The following is an 18,864-nucleotide window of genomic DNA, read 5'->3' as shown; positions in this document are numbered from 1 at the left end:
TATGGCAAAGAAGTCTAGCTGCATATTCCCAAAATGCATCATTTAACCACTCTGTCCTGCTATGAAAATTTAGGCTTTTAAATGTCAGCTCACTTTGAGTGCACCCAAACAAGGATTTTGAGTCCAATTAGAGTTAACTAGCAGTTTTTCTGCTTTATTTTTTTCCCCCCTCCTCATATTTCTGGGATTAAAATATAGCAAACCCATTGATAAAGTTATTGCTCTACAATGTGATGATATTCAAAACAAAGCACATCTATCTCTGCTACTATGAAGAGCTAGTTTTTTTGTTGTGAGTCCTCTTTATCATTTTTTTAAAGGAAAAGAGGGAGGATGGGAACATGAAAGGGATTTTCATTATAAGAGTGGGGGACAGTGCAGGAATTACACTTGAGGGGCTTAGATTAAAATGACAACCTCCTGTGAGACTGCAAATCTCACATTAATCTAAAAGTATATGTCTTCTGTTACCATAGGAGAGATACTGTCCAGGAAAAAAAGTCCACACAAACCCACTTTGCACATGGTCTTTGAGCAAACTGAATTTTTTGTGTTCATCTATCTCCAAAAAAAAAAACAAAATGGGGGGGAGGGGGCTTGAGGAAGGGGATATTCCAGGAATATCAGGATTTTCAATGCAACACTCTAGAGGTATCCTCTTATTCCAGTCTGTGCCAAGTTTCTCTTTCCACTGTCTGCAAACAACTGTTGCAATTTAACCTTTACAAACTTGCATGCTTAACTTTGGTCTCCTGGGGGAGAGTTGACATCTCTGGGCAGCACCTTTGCAGGGGCTTCATTACTGTGCATATGGAAGTAGATCCTTTATATCCAGCATGTTTCAAGTGAGACATGCTTCTTTCTATGAAGTGTAAGGGCAGAACAAAGTGATTAAAGGCATTAATGTTTAGGCAGCAGTTAAAGGGTGGATCAGGCAGGCTGCACTCAGTCTGGTCTGTCTGTCTGCACAAGATTGTGCTGGGGATACAAAGTGATTTTAAACTGGCCACGTAGTATGTAGAGACTGGATTGAAGGATTGAACCTGTGCTTATGTTTTACACACATGTGTGTGTAAGACAATGTTCTCCATCTTCATCTCAGTTGCTCCTTCCACCAATTACTATTTAACCCAATTTAATGATTAGACTTTCTGACAGGAAAATCTAAAAAGGAACTGGATTTAGTACAGGTGAAGCATAAATCCCTACTATGCAAAGTTTCTGTGCACAATACGTTGATTATAATTCATTAGCACTTAATAAGAACTGAATTCTCATTTGCAGGGCAACTAAATTAAATCATATACTAATTAATTTTAAAAATAAAGAAGTGATTGATTAATTATTTTCAGGTGTTCACCAAAGGCTGGGCTTCTGTGGGAGTACCATTGAAAGCAAGTCACTGTTTTTCTGCATTCTCTGGAGTCAGATTCAGTTGGCTGGAGGGCTTGTGTTTTCAGAAACAGAATTAGATATATTACTTGGCTAGGGGATAGCCCTAAAAATTCTCTTTGGGCAACTCAGAAGCTGGTAAGTATCCTGACTGTAAAATGTAATGGGTATAAATTCCTCTTTGGCCAGCTGTAGCTCTCAGTATGGAAAAATCATGATGTCCTAAAGAGAGAAATTATTGAGAAGGGATAAACTGAAAGAGCATTTCAAATGCAGGGGAGCTGTGCAAATTGACATAAATTAGTCATTGGAAGGCACATGAGAAAGACTGACTGAAAGGCCAATATGTTCAGAAAGAGGTATTTAAAATCAGTTCTTAGGTACATATTAAGACATCTAAATGACTGACCTGATTTTGAGCACTCAGCATGTACCAATGAAATGTTTTTACTTCACCCTTGGGCTATGATTAGACCTAAAGTTTCAGCCTGGAAAATCTCAATTATAGGTAACTGAAAAAGAACCTTTTTCAGTGGAAGAGTTTCAACACCCTCAGCCATACCTGTGGCTTTGATGCCTACTCAAGTGATAACATTTTTCTGTCCCTTGGTTAGAAGGATTCCTGTGAAAGCAAACTGGCTAACACAAGCTAATTTGTGGGGTTTGGGGTTTTTTAGCAGGGATGTCAGCACCACCATCCAACCAGCCACTTCTTCTCTTCACAACTTCCACAAGGTTCACTGTGAGCTGTTTGTAATGTGGGTTATTCACTTCTTCACATTTCATCTGACCTGAGTTGTGCATCCAGATGGGGTCCAGCCCCTGAACTACTCCAGAGGTATTTTTGCTCTGCCCTTCACCAGGGCTGGCATCTGCAACAGTGAACACTAATCCACTTAGGTGGTTTATTCAAATCCTCCTTATTGTTGAATATGAGCTGACCTGGAGCCATCCAGCTGTGCTCCCACCAGTCCAGCATGAGATCCTGCTCTTTCACCTCCTCCCTCCAGTCCTTTCCTCTAGACAGGCTCTATCCAAGGCAATCAGGTTTTTCTCAGCTTTTTCATTTCCCAGAGCCCTGTACAACAGATCCTGCTCCTTTTGTCAGGAGAAGGATGCCCACAGTTTTTATACAAGCTGCACCTGGAATTTCTCAGGTGGACAGAAGGGGAGGTGCCCTTCTGTCAGCTTGAAGCACAAACAGGTGGAGAAGTATTTGGTGGTCTCACCTGCAGAGATGAACTGTTTGCTCTTTTACCTGATAACTTGATAAAATATCTCTACAGTTGTTGCACCTAAAAAGGTCTGGTTTACTGAGCATTTTTAAACTTGGGCTCCAATAAATCTAATCTGTTATAAAGATAGATTAAAATGAAATCTTGGTGGATATAAAAATACCATTTTAAAGTCAAAGCTCAAGAATCTCTTCCTAACTTCTCATAAATCATCATTTTATAGTACTTCATTTTAACATATTTCCCTCGGTTTATGAGGCAAAAGAATACCCTAATCATGTGGAAGTCTCCATGCACACCATTACCTGTAATTTTAGATGTCTGCTTGATTTCTTTCACTCTGGAAATATTCCAGGCATTTATCACAGTATCATGCTTTAAAAAATAAACTGTACTGAACCTGTTTCTTTCCTAATGACCGGCATTTTCCCTCTTTGATCTTCTTACAGCTCCCTAAAACATGGTGATTTATCTGTGCTGTGTACAGGACCCAGGTGTTCTGCACATTAGAAACTACTCAGTAAATAAGCCATACAGAGAGTAGCTGGAGAAGTGAATTCTAAAAGAGCATTAAAACCACTTACCATTCAGTTCCTACCATCTCCCCTCTTCCTTAGCTTTTGCAGAATCCTGTTTGAGCAGCATTGCCTTATACAGTCAAAAGAAAAAATGAATGGAATGGAAAAGCGTGGGGATTTATGCAGGATTTAGACAAAATTGTGCCTGACTATTGGCAGGAAGGATAGGATTGATGGTTTACTGCAACCTACGTGCTTTTCTTGGAGATGAATTCAACATACAGTTGATAGGAGTAGTGAATATACCTGCAGAATATTCTGATCAGTTTATTTAAAGCCTAAATATTTTATAAAGACTGGGGCTAATTCCCAGGTGGACTCAAGCATGCAGCCCCACAAGATACTTGTTTCAATAAAATGGAGGGTAGCAGACACAAGCACTCCTGACAGGGACACTGCCACTCCAGCCAGCAAGGACGAGTTTTGAGGGAACTAAGGGATGCTCAGACTTCAACAAGCACTTAAGCTCCTGATATGCAGTAGATGCATGTGGCCTATCTTTGGCTAATTTATGCAATTAAATCTCCTGTTTGGTTCATTCATGTGTGATATGAGGAAGGGTGTTCCAGTGTGGTATCAGAAACGGGTTCTTTCAGTCCTGAGTGGAGGAGTGCTAACTTTTACAGTCCCAAAGTAAATAGTGCCCAGTGTGTATGTTATCAAAAAATTAAGCAATACTGTGCTGTGAAAGAATATCCTGGCTTGGAATCTCTGGTATGACTGAAGAGATAGTTAACTATGCTAGGAGAAGGCTAACATTGCTTTATGCCATTTTAGAAAATCAGTTGAGTAAGAGGTGAACAAAGGCCTTAGGGACAGCCAGAGCTCTTGTACACCCTGGATCATATAGGACTGTAATACTGGCCTTACACACAGTTGCACAAGGCTCCAAAGGGCTAAAAGTGGGCACAGAGGATCATCTGAGCCTGAGCAATACCAATATCCTGCTGAAAACTTGCCCCCAGAATGTAGTGTATCATCAGCATTTTTATTGATCACTGCCTTTGGTTTTACACTGTCACTTTTGCTTGGCGTAGATTTGCTTCATAAATCTGGATTTATTCCTTGACTTTATTTTATTCTTGTTAATCCTAAAAGTAAATCTGTCTTTGGACATTTTTGCTTGAATATTTAGTGCAATATTTGGATTTGAAAAGAAGGAACCTTTGATATGATCTTGACATTAAGGATTTTGGAGCTCATAATCTGCATGGTAAAACCAATCAAGACAGATTTCTGCTGCTGACATAAAACTGGGAGATTCTTACAGCTAGGCAGTAACTTCTGTCCATTGTCTGTTATTTTCAGAGACATGCTTTGCAAAAAGGAACTTGCAAAAAACTGTCATTGTAGATTGCCTGGGATGATTTAGAATTCAGTGCAGTTACATTGCTTTCTCCAACGCTGGAGCAGTTGGACAACTGTTTATGATAAAAACCAAAGTTTAACACAAAATTACAATTCCTTGAGAATGAAGCCCATGGGACAGACTGCCAGCTGTGTCAGTAGGTGGGAATAGTGATGACCCCCCTCCCTCTGTGATGCTGCACAAGAAACAGCAGCATGATGGGGCACATCCATCAGCCAAGCACAAGGCTTCTTAAATTCCATTAGTTGTCAACACAATGTTGGGTTAGCTGGGTTTATCATGAAGAATATAGAAACTGATAAACAGCTTTTAGGAACATGAGACAATTTAGGCCTCCTCTGTACTGAAACCAATTGAAGATGGGGAATGGAAGTTCTACCAAGGGTTCATTTGTCATATTTGCATTGAAAAGGTAGAAAGGTCAGAATGAGGAAGACTTCATTTACTTCCTCATTTTGGGACCCCTCCCCATGAAAGGGACCACCAACCCATTTCAAGGAACAAACTACGCATGCTTAATAGCTTTTCAACTAATTACCATACCAAGCAGGGAATGGGATGTACCAAAGGTATGAATATGCATTTGTATTTTGGGTATTCAGTACTTGTATAGATAAAAGGACTCTGCAATCACCTGTAAATTGCACATTTGGGAGCTATCCCAAAGGCTGCCCTGCCTCACAATAAACATACACTTTCTAACTCTAAACTGCTAGGGAGTTTTTGTCCATCACAGTTGGATATCAGTACTTGATCAATATCCATGTTTTTTAATAAATCACATCCTTCTCAGGACACTTCTTCAGGAAAGTCATGGTACCATTACCACCACTCCATCCACTGCAGCATCACTTTTTACCATCACTTTTGGCTGCTTGAAGGGCTGTGTTTGGGTCCTGGCACCATAGTAATCAAGGCAGAGGACTTCTGATTCCAGCTTTACCAATGCAATTCCTTTTACAAACATACAGCTGTATCATACAGAAAAATATATTATATTAATTTAGAGTTTGGAGTTACAGGTAGTACAGATCTTGGCTTGTCTGAAATCCTGAGATCTTTGTAAAAAACTTCAGCAAAGCCAGAATTTCTCTCAATGTGTTTCAAGTTTGCTTGAAAAATTCCCTATAGAATTTTTCACTACCAAAAATTTTTTTGTACCAGGAGATCCTTCAACTGGATTTTTGATTAAAGTTGAAATTTGATAAAATTCTAATTTAGTTTTGCTCCAGTTCAGGCTGATAAGGATAATCCTTCAAACCTCTTTGTAGAATATGGTATGGAAAACTGGTACAGTAGGGCAAAAAAAAGTGCAGCAAGTATAAAGTTTAGCAAATTGTACATCAGAGAGTTATTTTACTTTCAAACTTTGGTTTTTTAAACTTATTGTCATGCCATGAAAGAAGTAAGAAACTGTGTGGGTAATTAAATATTTGCCTTGGGGAATTATTTGCGGTTAATTAAAGCCACACAATTTCAGCGCATACCTTTCCTACAGATTATTAGATTTGGATCAGATATTAACAACCTAGCTTTCTACTTATCCATCAGAGATTACTTCTGGACACTTTCAGGAATACAGTTTTACAGGGGCATCCTTGGGTATATTGTAAGATTTGCTCAGCAGTGTTGTTGAGAGGGACCTTCCAGAATTTAAGCTGTAAAAGCAGTGTCAGAACGTAATTTATTGTCACGTGCTGTAGATCTTTTGGCATCATTACTTACCTGTTCCATTGAGCAGGATTTTAGAGAGCATCTCACATGGGAACACAAACACTGATTATCTGTTGCTGCTGCTATGACCTGGAGTGGACTTATCCCCGTGGTTTGCACAATGCCCAGTTAGATCAGCACTGGTTTTCAATGAGGTTCAAAGAGAGCTCTTCATCCAGTGAAATCTGTGAAGAGGATGAGCAAAATCACTAAATTGAGTGTCTGTGTTGCTGTATTACCTGAATGCAGTGGAATTATGCATTATGTATTTCTCCATCCCCTTGCAAAAACTGGCTGTTGTCAGAAAATGCTGTTTGATGCAACAAAAAAATGCCCTGTGTTTATGAAGACCCCAGATAGCACAGCAAATAGACTTTCTGCCAAAATGTAATTTAAGTCTCACTGTGGCACTGGTTCCAAGCATTGTTTTGGGCAGTTCAGTTTGATAGTCTGCCCCAAAAAAGAAAAGCATTCTTGGCCAAAGTGACCTTGGGAGCTTTGTCATCAAAGTGACATGAGGCTAGGATTTACACAGGGATTTATGGGATTTAATGTTTCTGGAAAGATTTAAAGTTTCTGTAAATTCAACCATGAAAAACTGTTATTCTAAAGAAATAAATCACTTTATTTAGCAAGTAGGGGTTCATGCTATTTCTCATAGATTTGTGCCGCTCCATTCATTAGGAATAAAATTCTTGGTAGTGCTCCTGATTATTCTTATGCATCCTTCTTTGCCAGCTCCTGGTTTAAGGTTTGTACTGCCAGCAAAAAAACTGCTCAGTAAGGGTAGGGATTCTGAAATCAATTTGAATAATTGGAACCCACAAATATACTTCTGTAGTTCATAAGACTGTAGTTAAACAGATAGAAAACTGGTCAGTGTATCAAAATGCCAAATATGAAGCTGGCACCTAAGAGCTCCTCTAACTCAAGTCTACTTTTCCAGCATGAAAACTGCTTCAGGATTTATTTGGTTTTTTTCCTCAGATTCCCTGAAAGACTCCAAAGGCACGCAGAAGGGCGATTCAGTGCATCCTGTGGCGTGTGAACAAGATCAAGCCAAAGGTAAAGTTTGGTATCAAAGTTTTTTTAAGGCAGACATGATGAACCAGTGTGAAACTTGAGTTCTTCCAGTGTCAGCACCCAGTGGGTTTCAGCCTGACTTCTCCCACCTCAAGGAAATGCTGTTGGCTAGTAGAGCTTACATGTCAGCCAGCTGTGGGGCAGTAACCCTGATGCTGCTGGGAAAGCCACATGTCTCTAAATAGGTTTAGCCACACTGCTCCTGGGTGCAGAGCACTGGTATCATGTTGTTATTGTGGGTCTGAAAGCCTGTGGGGTGTTTCTGTTCCTTCTGCTGGCCATCAGTCAGTAAAGGCACTTCACAACAGCTCCTGTGAGAAACAGTGTCAAGGCTGAGCTGCAAAAGAAGAAAAAGTGTAAGTGCTGCAGGGTCAGTTTTGACCAGCTATCTAACTAACTTAATGCTTAGTACTCTCAAATGATATTTCATGTATAAAATGTGTCCAGCATGGTTCACTTACTAGAAAAAAGAAAACAGTGCTTGGCTTGGAACTACCGTGCTGTGTCTAAGGTTTATGTTCTGTTTTAATGAATTTAGCATTGCCTGCATGCAGCATCATCCTGGTACCATTTTCTGTTTGTTGTATTAACAGGACAACAGGATGTTTCTGCAAATGAGGAGATGAAAACTGGGGCAGATTCCCAAGGCTCCTGCATGGAAATAGAAGGTACTCCTTTGTGTCTTGAAATCAAAGAGCAAGATTAACAAGCAAAAATACTAAAGAATCATGGAATCATAGAATGTCTGGGGTTGAAGAGACCTTAAAGATCACCTAATTTCAATTCCCCTGCCATGGGCAGGTACACCTTCTACTCAGCCAGGGTGCTCAAAGCTGTATCCAACCTGGCCTTCAACGCATCAAGGGGTGGGGCATGGGCTGTGTGTGTGTCTGGGATTGCAGTGAGTGCCAGTGAAGATCCCTGTTTGGAGTAGGCACATGGGATTTTGTTCCTAAACCCCAGAAAGTTCAGTATCTCCAAGGCTTTGCTCTGAACTAATGTCCCTTGTATTTCCTTGGACAGCTTTTTTATTTGTACTCATGGAGGAAAAGATCCTTTTTCCCTGCCAGTGTTTTGAATGGCAAGGTCTCTAGTGGGTGTCAGTCCTTTCATGTCCATTCTGAAAGGCCTTACTGTTCATCTTTTTATCAAATTTATTCAGATCCACTGCTGAACCAAGAAGGCACAACAGAAGTTGAGATTCCTTTGATACTTGATGCAGAGGCAAAGGAAGAAGGAAAAGAAGAAGGAGGTGAGCCTATTATAAAGCAGATGGAGACAGGGAATGCTGCAGGACTCATGTTATCCTTTTCTACTGTGAGGAAACATGGAAAGGGCACAGAAAAGAGCTCTTTTTCCCCCTAAGGAAAAATCTTTTTTTGTCTTATCTTTGAGTGTAGTTTTGATATATTGGACTTGGATTTCAATAGAAAGCTAAGTGCAAAAAAGTGCACACTCAGATTCAAAAGTGGCATTTAAATACTCTCCTTGCTTCTGTTTTTTTTGCATTTAAGCCCATAATGCTGATTAAACAACCAATTTATGTCCATGTAAGGATCCTTTTGATCACATTTGCTAGAAGCATTTGGAGTATTTAAATAAATGGGTATGATAGTTATTTGTGAGGTCATTAATAGGGGTTTAACTAAAGAGTAACTAAAACTAGTAATTCTAATGAAGAAACCAATATTTGGAGTGAGAATGCAGAGTCTTCTGAAGCAGTGATTTTTTTATGGGGTAAAGTATTTAAAACCTTGGGATAGCTTTTGGGAAGGAAATGTAGAAGTTTAAGTGTTGGATGCTCCTGGGAACCCTGCAATCACCTCACCATTTGTAAAGGCACATGATTATATAAAAAATAATATATTATGTAAATAATTCTCTAATTTTAAAGTAACTGCTAGTTAATTATATGGTCATTTGTAGAGCCCAAGGATGAATTTTACAGTTCCAAATTAAAATGCAGACATGATTTTTATTGAAAATTCAGGTCAATACTAACTATGTTGTCCTAATTATGAAGTCCTTTTCTCAGCCACATTGACACCAACTTAATTGCAAACCTGTGTTAGCAATATTGACAATTTTCTTCACTGCAAAGCCAAGTTAATAGAATCTTTTTGTTCACATACAGCTAAACAATATTTCCCTTTTCTTTTTTTTTTAATATTAATTGCCTATCCAAGTCGAGACTAATCACATCTCCTCGTTATCATTTGTGGTGATGGTATTGGTTTTGTGCTGTGTTAGTGATGGAGAAGGTAGAATTGATATAATTCTTGATTCAGGTAAATGCTACCACACTACCTCAGTTGCCAACTCAGGTTGTACAGTACAGGCTCACTCTGACTGCAAATACCCATGTTGTTATGTTAATCTCATCCAAATAGAAATTATTTACATATTATATTTTATGCATCATCAGAACTAAATTGGAAAAAATGTACCTTCATTATTTGCATATTTTCCCCTCTTTACTACTTCAGTGTCCCCAACAGCTAGGGACTGTCATTTAGATCTCAGAAGAGAGATTATATTTCAACATCTGTGCTTCTTATTATTAAAATATGCAATGTTAAGGAAAAGCAGGTAATGTCAGGAAAGAGTTGTTCTTGGCACCTTTCCTTTTCCAACCCTTGATTTAAAAGTTTCAAATACTAAGTAAGTAAAAAAGTTCTTACTAAATATTTTGGACCTTGTTCCTACCTGGGCTCTCAGGTGTTGATACTGTGCAGGATTTATCTGATCCACAGCTTGTTGTAGTCCATAGAAGCAGTGTCATCAATTTAAGGGATCTTTTGGTAAGCTCCATGGTGAGAGGAGATGTGCTGAGTCCATGTGCAGGATAACAGCATAAATATGCTGTTCAGCTTCTTCCAAAGGTGCTGGCTATGGCACAGGAAAAATAAATGGGTGCTCTTGCAGAGCAGCAGCAGAGAAGGAAAGAAAGCCTTTCCCTTGTCTTGTTTTCATTCTTATGGGTCTAAGCACCCTCATAGCTCATGTTGCTTCTTGTTCTGGTGGGCACAACTTGTACCACATGGGTTTTGAAAGTTTGTCATAAAGTGAACTGGGTCTGGACAAAAAGAGGTAAGAAAAATAAAATCAGCTGAAGTTCAGTCTGATAAATTAAGATATATTTCCCAATGAGAGATTCCTCTTAATGGAAAGAGATGACCTGGCATTAAAAAGAGATTTAAATGTGACATTATTTTATGTAACCTAAGTGCTTACTCCTAAAGTAATTCAGCTGAAAGTTTTCCAGCAGCACACACAGTACATTTGATATAGGATGAAGTACTGTATTTTTGTGTAAGAACGTGGGGAAAAGGCTAATGTGGGACTGCTACTCCTGTTAAACAGAAATTCATGGATCTTTAGTCAGTTTGACCCATTCTGGATCTCTATGCATAGCCAAATGTAGCAACTACTAAATTCCAGACTACCTGGTCTCTCTGTTCTACAGGAGATTTTCTTGTGCTTGATTTCAAACTCATCCCAGAGCAAAGGGTAGCATGTAGCTGCCACTCTCTTCTCTCTGTCCCACTGGGAGCATTAGATTCTTGGGAGTCACCTGCAATCCCTTCAGTCCTCAGAACTGGAGCTGTGTAAGCCACTAAAGGACCAACAAAGTCCTTTTTCCAACCAAAGCTGGATTTCTGATCAGTTACTGATTGAAGCATGCTAGGAAGTTTTTCAATTATGTGGTTTTCCATGGGAAAAAAGTCTGTTTCTTGATGTTTTAGAGATGTCTCAGTTTACATGAACTTCTGACAAACCCCAAGGTTATCTTCTGATTTGATTGTGCAAATTTTACTGCCAGCTCATCTCTGTGTTTTGGGGTATTTTAAAGCTTGCAGGGTCCTTTCTGTGTAGCTCATTTCACTTCACAGCTCCAGGGTCATGCTGTAGTGTGAATTCCCAAGGAGTCCCAGATCCTGGTGCTTTCAAGGTTCTGGGATGCTGGGAGCCCAGAGGAATGAAGGATCAAAATCTTGGCAGTCACACTCCTAAATCCCATTGCCAGCAGTAAGAACCAAGCCAGATTACCCTGAAGAATATAACAATGTGAGGCACTGTGTGTTTCATAAAAACCTGCTGTTGCTTTTTTCCAAAATCAATAATAAAATATCACATGTGCCAATTTATTCCCTTTTTTCCTACTGCAACTTGAAGTTATATATTAGGAGGGAGCAGCTGAAGAAAAAAGGCAAGCAAAGATGCCTTTTTCATTTCTTTTTCAACTACTATTATTCACTCATTCTGGTTCACAAAAAAATAATGAAAATCTATGTTTCTTATAAGATTGGGGAATATCCTCAAATCCCTTTATTAAAAACCAGAGCAAGTGGTGATCACTGACCTATTTGCTGACTAGGTAAGTGTACACAGTTTTACCAGACCTTTTGGCAGTCCCTTTATATGTACACTTGGAAGTGGTCCTGTTGTGTTGTAATAATGACCATGCACTCAGCACTTATTTGTAGGTTTAATCAGCACATTTATTCCACAACACAATTTGCAGCACATGGAAGTAAATCCCATATTTGTGTGAATATGCAGCCAGTTTTTCCTGAGTCCACTCTCACCTCTGTCATCTTATTTCCCCTCTCTTTCTGTCACCCTTCATTGAGACATCCAATATGATTATGTTCCTCACTAATCACCCTTAGAAGTCATTTCACTCTCTGAAGGGGTAGGATTTCTGTCAGAGCACTAGGAAATGAACAGGTATTGCTGTTATTTCTCTGTTTTCTCTCTTCTTTATTTGGGCTGAAATATTTTCTCATCTTGTGCCAATTTGGAATGTTGTTTGAGCTTAACATGAGATGTTTCTCCACGTGAGAAACATGTTGGAGTGGCTGTGTAGAACCTTCACCTTAACCATGAGGTCAGGGCTAGCTCAGGGGCAGGCTGGGGGAGGTTTCCATCCTTTCAAGTACATGTGATTTCCTTTCATTTCCTTTGTCAATCCTCTGAGCAGTGCTTGCTCACTCTGAATTTGAAGTCTGCCTAATTTCAGATTTGAAGTCTGCCAAGTTCTGTTCTGGCTAAGGCCAGTTTGCTCAGCAGTCTTTGTGACATGAATAGCTGTAACCTGTAACTCTGTAGGCAGCACTCTGTCCATTCTTCTCTTGTCCACTTTGCTTTAGCAGGAGTGATAATTTTATGGTGTAATCTTGGAGAGAACTAAATATTCCAAAGCCTAGGGAAAAGAGCTCTCATGTTTTACAGCTCCAGTCTCAGGCATTTATAGGATTTTTATATGCATTGGTGCAGTCATAAATAATGTCAGAATAATGACTTTGTTATCAAGCAGTCAAAAATCTCAAAATTACATTGTGGCTATAGAGAAATGAAAGAATTCTTGAGGAAGATCTTTTTTTGGACAAATCTGACTTTTTTATTACTGATTCATGGCAATTTTATTGCTTAACCAAACTCCTTTAATTCTTCAAGTGGAGAAAGATGAGACATTTTTGGGAAAAAAAAATAAAAGTCTTCACTAGAATCTTAAAATAGGTGATTTCACTTTGTTTGGAAAGAAAGTAATACTTTGGATTGCTGTGGCTTCTAGGCTACTTCTAGTATAAAGGCTCCAACTTCTTTTATTCAATTGCTCAAAGAGGAGAGGAAAAAATAACCTGAATCATATGTAGTGCATTTGGTTTGATGAGAACCCATACTGAATAGATCAGATGCCACTTTTTGGGCTGTTACAGCACATTCAGATGCTAAATATGAAATATATCTTTAAAATCCTATTCTAACAGATCCTGATGTTTGGCAAAGCAAAAGAAAAGTGCACCATTGGACTTTTTTCCAGAAATGCTGGAAAGGCTGTGGAACCAGAAAGTTGCAAATGGGTATTTAAAGCTTTAGGCTGTGCAGAGATGTGGGCTGTTGGGAAGCAGCAGGTGGGACTAGTGGGAAGTGTGCAGAGAGATTAGGAAAGGAAATCCTAAAAGGTACCTTACCTGTGAAGCCTCACTTCACATACCTTTATTATCTTGAGAACTTCACAAATCTCCAGTGAGCTTTTCAGGTGCAGTATCAGCCAGCTGAGGAGATTTTGTGACCAGATGATGTTTGCCAGCCCACTGTGCTGAGTTTGTGGAGGTCCAAGGGCTGTTAGGTCTGTATCAAGCACTCTGCCCTTCTGAAGGCATTAAAGCTGAGGCAGAAAAGGATTTCTGCCAAGTGAGGTTTATCTGTGTGGGGGTAGCAGTTGTGGGTTTCTCTGGGTCTGGACTGAAGGCACTTGAGATGGTATTTTATGCTCAGACTCAGGTGTTTATTATTTCTTATCAGTAAAACAGTCTCACCACCATGAGTTCAGCAGCAAGGCACAAGTTGGCCAACAATCTCTTGTTACAAGGTCTTTTAAGACTAAACTATCCAATTAAGAGCTGACACCTGGATTATTTTCTTTTTTAACCCAATAACTGATCCCACAGAGCTGCAATGGGGACTTTTCTGCCCAATTACAAAATGCCACCCAAACCCATGAAGAAGAAGGAGGAAGAAGCATGAAGAAAAAACCCAGGACAGCACCCTGTGCCCTCCATCTTGCTTCTATCCACAACATACTAAAAATCCCAAACCCTAAATTTCTCACCCAGTGATATACCTACACTGCTCTCTATAATCTATTTCACACCTTAGTGCATTCTGGTCTATTCTGGAGTTTAGGAAACTTTCTCCATGAATGAGGGTCCAAGCCAGTGCTGCCCTGGGGGTCAGGGCACCCCAGAGCAGACAGAGAAATATTCCCAGTGCCCTGGGTTTCCCACCTGCATCCCCTTTGCTCTGCTTACCCATTGCAGGCTGCAGGAGAGGAGGGGTTTGGCCCCACTGTTTGTGTGGGGCTTTGGCACTTGTGCAGTGGGAGCTGTCCAGGCTCTCACTCTCATCAGCAGAGACTCCACTGATGGTGCAGGATGGGGTAGCAGATGGGATGCAGACCTCCTGCAGGGCTGTCCTGAGGGAGCTTCCCTGAGGATGCTGTGCAGCACTGTGCCTTGGCAGTCAGGGTGGTTATTACACTGTCAGTAGTCTGCTCTAGATATTGATTTCAGTCTCTTGAGGGGAAAAAAGTTGTATTTATTTTCCTGCCACAGAAGGAATCTGTTTCTTTTCATTAGTCTCCATATACCAGGTTCTAACCTGAATGTACATAAAAAAGAGGTGGTGCGGGATTAATTTGAAGTTTTAATTATTTTTCATCCCTTGCAAGGAAAAAAAAATATTTTTTCTGTGTGCTTTTCTAATAAGAAAGTAGAAAATGTAAGGAATTTTTCAGCTTAAACATTTTGCTTGCTGCCACAGTCACTTTGTGTTACCAGACATGATGGTAAGGGTAAAACAAAAAAGCTAAAAGGAAAGAAAACAGGAAAAACAACAATAGGGAATACTGTAACAATGATAGTGTTTAAGGTTTATTATCTCTATTTGATTGTTTTCTTCATTTTGTTTACAGTAAGCAAAATAGAAATAGTATTATGAATTAGCAATTTTTATTGCATTTTAAAATGTCATCTCTTTGTTCCTGCTGAAAGCATTGACAATGCAGCCTTTGTTTAGTTTAATTAACTTATGTTACAGCACTGAATTGAATCACACTCAGCATTAAATCAAGTAAAAGAAGCTTTAGAGTGCTTTTCCATATACAGAAAATAAAAAGAAAGAGAAGAAATTAAATCCTTGAAGATGCTGGAGGAGAAACTGGATATTTTTAATAAAATATATTGAAGTGCCATTTTCATTTTGATTTTCCATGTTGGGAATGCCAAAAAATATGAAATCATTAAATCCCAGTGAAAAGCAGATGCTATGATGTCATTCTTAGTCCTGATATGTTTACAATAGTATTACATGATATTGCATGGATTTTACTTGTGAGCTACAGGTCTTGAAGAGCTTTAAGATGCTGATAAGGCCTTTTTCACATGTGAAAATTGGGGAGATAACAGAATCTGTATTCCAAATGGTGGGGTCCAAGTCTACCAGGCTTTGGTTTTAGCTCACCTCTCCAGAGAGACAGCAGTGCCTTATGGAGACAAAAGATGTATCTCTTTCAAACTACCTCAAACCATCTCAGATAGCACCCAAGGAATGAGGAAAAGGGATATGGACATCTTAGAAACAGTTTCCTGTAGCATATTGAAAAAGTAGGACTCACAGGCCAAGGACTGCACTGTTACAGATGGCATCATAGCCATCAGTATTTCTGGAAATAAGCTTAGAGATAAGGCACCACTTTAGCATAAATGTACAGCTGCAGAGGCATCTGTTTGAGAAACTCACTCTTAAATTAGAATGAGTCCAGCAGACCAAAGGAGTGCAGGCAGTTTCACCAGGAAACAATTCGATCCCTCACAGACAAATGTTATGTCTTTGTGCCATCTTCTACAAAAGGAGTCTTCATTTTGTTAAGCACTGATAAATCTCAGATTTTTACCTCTTTTAATGAAGTTTGTTTATGATGGAATACACTCATCCAGCTGAGCTGGTTCTAGAACTGGAAATTCTGTGCTCCCACTTGCTTAGGTTTTGGATGGATGTGCCTTGCCCAGGTTATGGCACTATGTTAAAGCTGTTTCAAAAATTCAAATGGCCACACACTTAAGGCAGCAGGGAGACAAACTGCATTTCACCAAGGATTTCCATAAAACAGAGTCCAGTCATAACTGTGTGGAAACCACAACCAGTGGGAGTGGAGAAGGTATGATTTGGAGATTTGGAGAACTGTCTTTTTTTTTTCAAGTATAGAACAGGAAGGAATTAAAAGAAAGCACCATATGCCCTAGGATTGAAAGATTCTGTGGCTTGTTCTTCGAGGAGTGGAAGAACATTTTCACTTCCCTGATTATTTCTGTAGTGAGGAGTAAATCTTGTTCTCATACGAGAAGGGTGGCATTTACTCACTCTGTACTGTCACGTGGATCAAGAGACACACTTTTTGATTCAGCTCTGTTCTGTTTTCTCTTCTGTGTATTGCCATTTCTGGCTCTGCTAGTGAGGTACACCATGGCTTTATAGGTGTCCTTGCTCCTTGTGCTTGGAGAGGGAGGGACTACTACATAGTGAGGGAAAATGTGTGTACAGCTTTGTGAAGTAGAGGTTGCTTTGCTAGGGCATGACCTCAGCTGAGATTTAACCTTTCTCACTGCAGCTGACCCAGAGCAGGAAAAATCCCACTCAGTCTCACTCAGATCTTTGAAGCATAATGCTTTCCTCTGGATTTTCTCTTCCTTTTTTCTGCACTTTACTCATAGGTTTTTGGCAGCAGGTTTTCTGTCCCCTCACCTTTTCCTTGTGTGGTTGACAGGTAAGCATTCTTTTGAGGTCTTGCCATCTAGAAGAGTTTTCCTCTGCTTGATTGGCTTTTATCACATTTTGCCTCCAGAAGAGCCTGCAAGGTGGACCATGCAAGGTGGACCAAGTATACCTGGTCCACAGTATCAACCCAAGAGCCCATGTTCAGACTTGTGACTTCTAGCCTGAGTTCTAAAATCTGTTGCTTTCCACAGCCAGCAAATTTCAACCAAAAGATGACCTTCATTCCTGTTTCACTGTTGCAGGGTCTTTACACTGAAATTTTGGGGTCTCTAAGCCCTTTGACTCATTATTCCCCATTGTGGATGTGGATGTGCCTGTACTGCCAAAACCTCATTTATTCTACTTACACCATCCTAAAACCTCTCAATACTTACATTACTTTACAGCCCTTGAAAGACAGCGTGCCTACACATTCAGCCTTTTCTCTGTGGAGGAAATATGCAGTCACTTACAGGCTATACCATTCTTACCTGGACAGAAAAATTAGTTAAACTCTGTTCTGGATTTTGAGCAGAAAAAGTCAGTAGTTGCTTTTCCATTGCCCCTGGTTACAGCTAACAGTGGTGTATAGTCAGGGGGGCAGGATGGCAAATTCACTGTATCAGGGCTTGGAAAACATTGAGATTCCCAATTTGTGGCCAAATGCTGTCACAGTCACAACTCCACAGTGTTTCATCAGGTGAAGCACAACTGCTGGACATGTTTTCACTGTCTGACAGCCTGAAATGTAGCACAAAGGTGTCAAATGAGAACAAATGGAGATACCTCAGGTGCTGCAAAATAAGATGTCAATATGCTGAAAAATCAATTCCTAACTCCAGCAGCTCAAGTCAAGGAAATGAACTTGCCTGATTCCTCCAGCTATCCTAGCTAGAAGGAAGATTAGCAGGAAGCTGACAGGCTGAGCAGGGAGCACAGCTGGGTCTGAGCATCACCCCCTTTCTGGGGCGCTGGTACCTTGGAATGGTGCCTCCATCAACCCCCTTCTGGTCTGGAGAGGTCAGAAAACTGAGGAGGACTTGGTGTTATGAGTGTGCAGCAGCTTCATGGCTTTTTGTTTTGCTCTTTTCTGAGCATTGAAGGTCTCTCTACAGCTGACACATTCTCATTGGTGCTGTCCCAGCAATGAGAGGGGCTTCCCTCATGGTTGTCTTGCAGGAATCTCTAAGACACAGGGATCAGGGGTGGAGCCCTTCCAGCTTTAATTTAGATTTATTTCCATTAATTCAGATTTATTTATGCTCTGATCAAGAGGGTATGAGGCCAGAGTGAGCACTGGCATGGTCCCTCTCCCTCACTGGGGTTCAGGTGCTCATTGCTCATTGCAAGTTTTTTATGGCTGCTGCCATCACACCTCAGTTAAGCCCTTGGCCCTTCTTCTTGTGATGTCACCTCACAGATCCATGGTGGATCTGTGCTGTGGTCCTTACCCACACTCCCAATTCTTCCTTTAGCTATCAGGAGCTCCTGTCTGGTGGTCACATTGATCTAAACACCTAGATCACCAAGAGAACAGAGCTGTGCTCTCATTTTTTGGGACTTCCTCCTTGGGACAGCATTTTTTACAACAGATATTTTACAATTACCCTCACATGAGCATGGCTAACAGCTTCCACACTCATCTTGGTCTGGTAAAACTGGCATCCTCTGTGGGTTTTGTTACCTCTGTGTCCTCCAAGGCAGTGACTGCCCAGTGTGAGGTAGGTACAGCCATGGTGGTCTTTTTAAACCCTTGTCAATGTTTTTAATGCCTGTATCATCATAAATCTGCTTGCACATGGAAACCTGAGTCCTGAATTGCAGCTGACTGAGGTTACTGGGAGGTTACTGACATGTCTCAGCAACCACACAGTTACTGAGTTACAGGTACTGCAGGCTCCTGCAGCTGGAGCACAGCTGTTTTTCAGGTAAATGTCCAAACATTTGGATGCTTTTGTAGCTTGGTTTTGAATCTCCTGGCAATACAGGATGGACAAGTTTGCTTTAAAAAGAAAAGAAAGTTAAAGGAAAAAGTCTTTAAACAATATTCCTAGTATTGCCTGCTTTCCTCATGGCATAAAATAGATTTCCTGGATGCAGTTCTGCTTGCAGATCCAGCTGGCTCTTGAAGTGTGTGAGCATGAAAAGCAGATCATAAGAAATATATCTTGTA

The 18,864-nt window shown here is 40.2% G+C and overlaps 1 protein-coding gene across 6 annotated transcripts in view; it reads left to right on the top strand.

Annotated features, from left to right (window-relative positions):
- The window catches only part of MACROD2 (mono-ADP ribosylhydrolase 2), an 842,889-nt gene that overhangs the window by 801,104 nt on the left and 22,921 nt on the right, over positions 1-18,864 (top strand). For 4 of the 6 annotated variants that reach the window (XM_084203116.1, XM_084203115.1, XM_084203114.1 and 1 more), the window contains 3 exons: positions 7,275-7,352; positions 7,964-8,038; positions 8,533-8,622. In XM_084203116.1, the coding sequence (XP_084059242.1) occupies positions 7,275-7,352; positions 7,964-8,038; positions 8,533-8,622 (243 nt within the window). Of the gene's footprint in view, positions 1-7,274; positions 7,353-7,963; positions 8,039-8,532; positions 8,623-13,682; positions 13,813-14,975; positions 15,090-18,864 lie in introns of those variants that run through there. The other 2 variants (XM_084203118.1, XM_084203117.1) reach the window with 2 other exon arrangements.

This window comes from Fringilla coelebs, assembly GCF_963513975.1.
Source record: "Fringilla coelebs genome assembly, chromosome: 3".
NCBI classification, from domain to species: domain Eukaryota; kingdom Metazoa; phylum Chordata; class Aves; order Passeriformes; family Fringillidae; genus Fringilla; species Fringilla coelebs.
The sequence above is the reverse complement of the archived record's forward strand: the minus strand, read 5'-3'. Positions and strand labels throughout refer to the sequence as shown.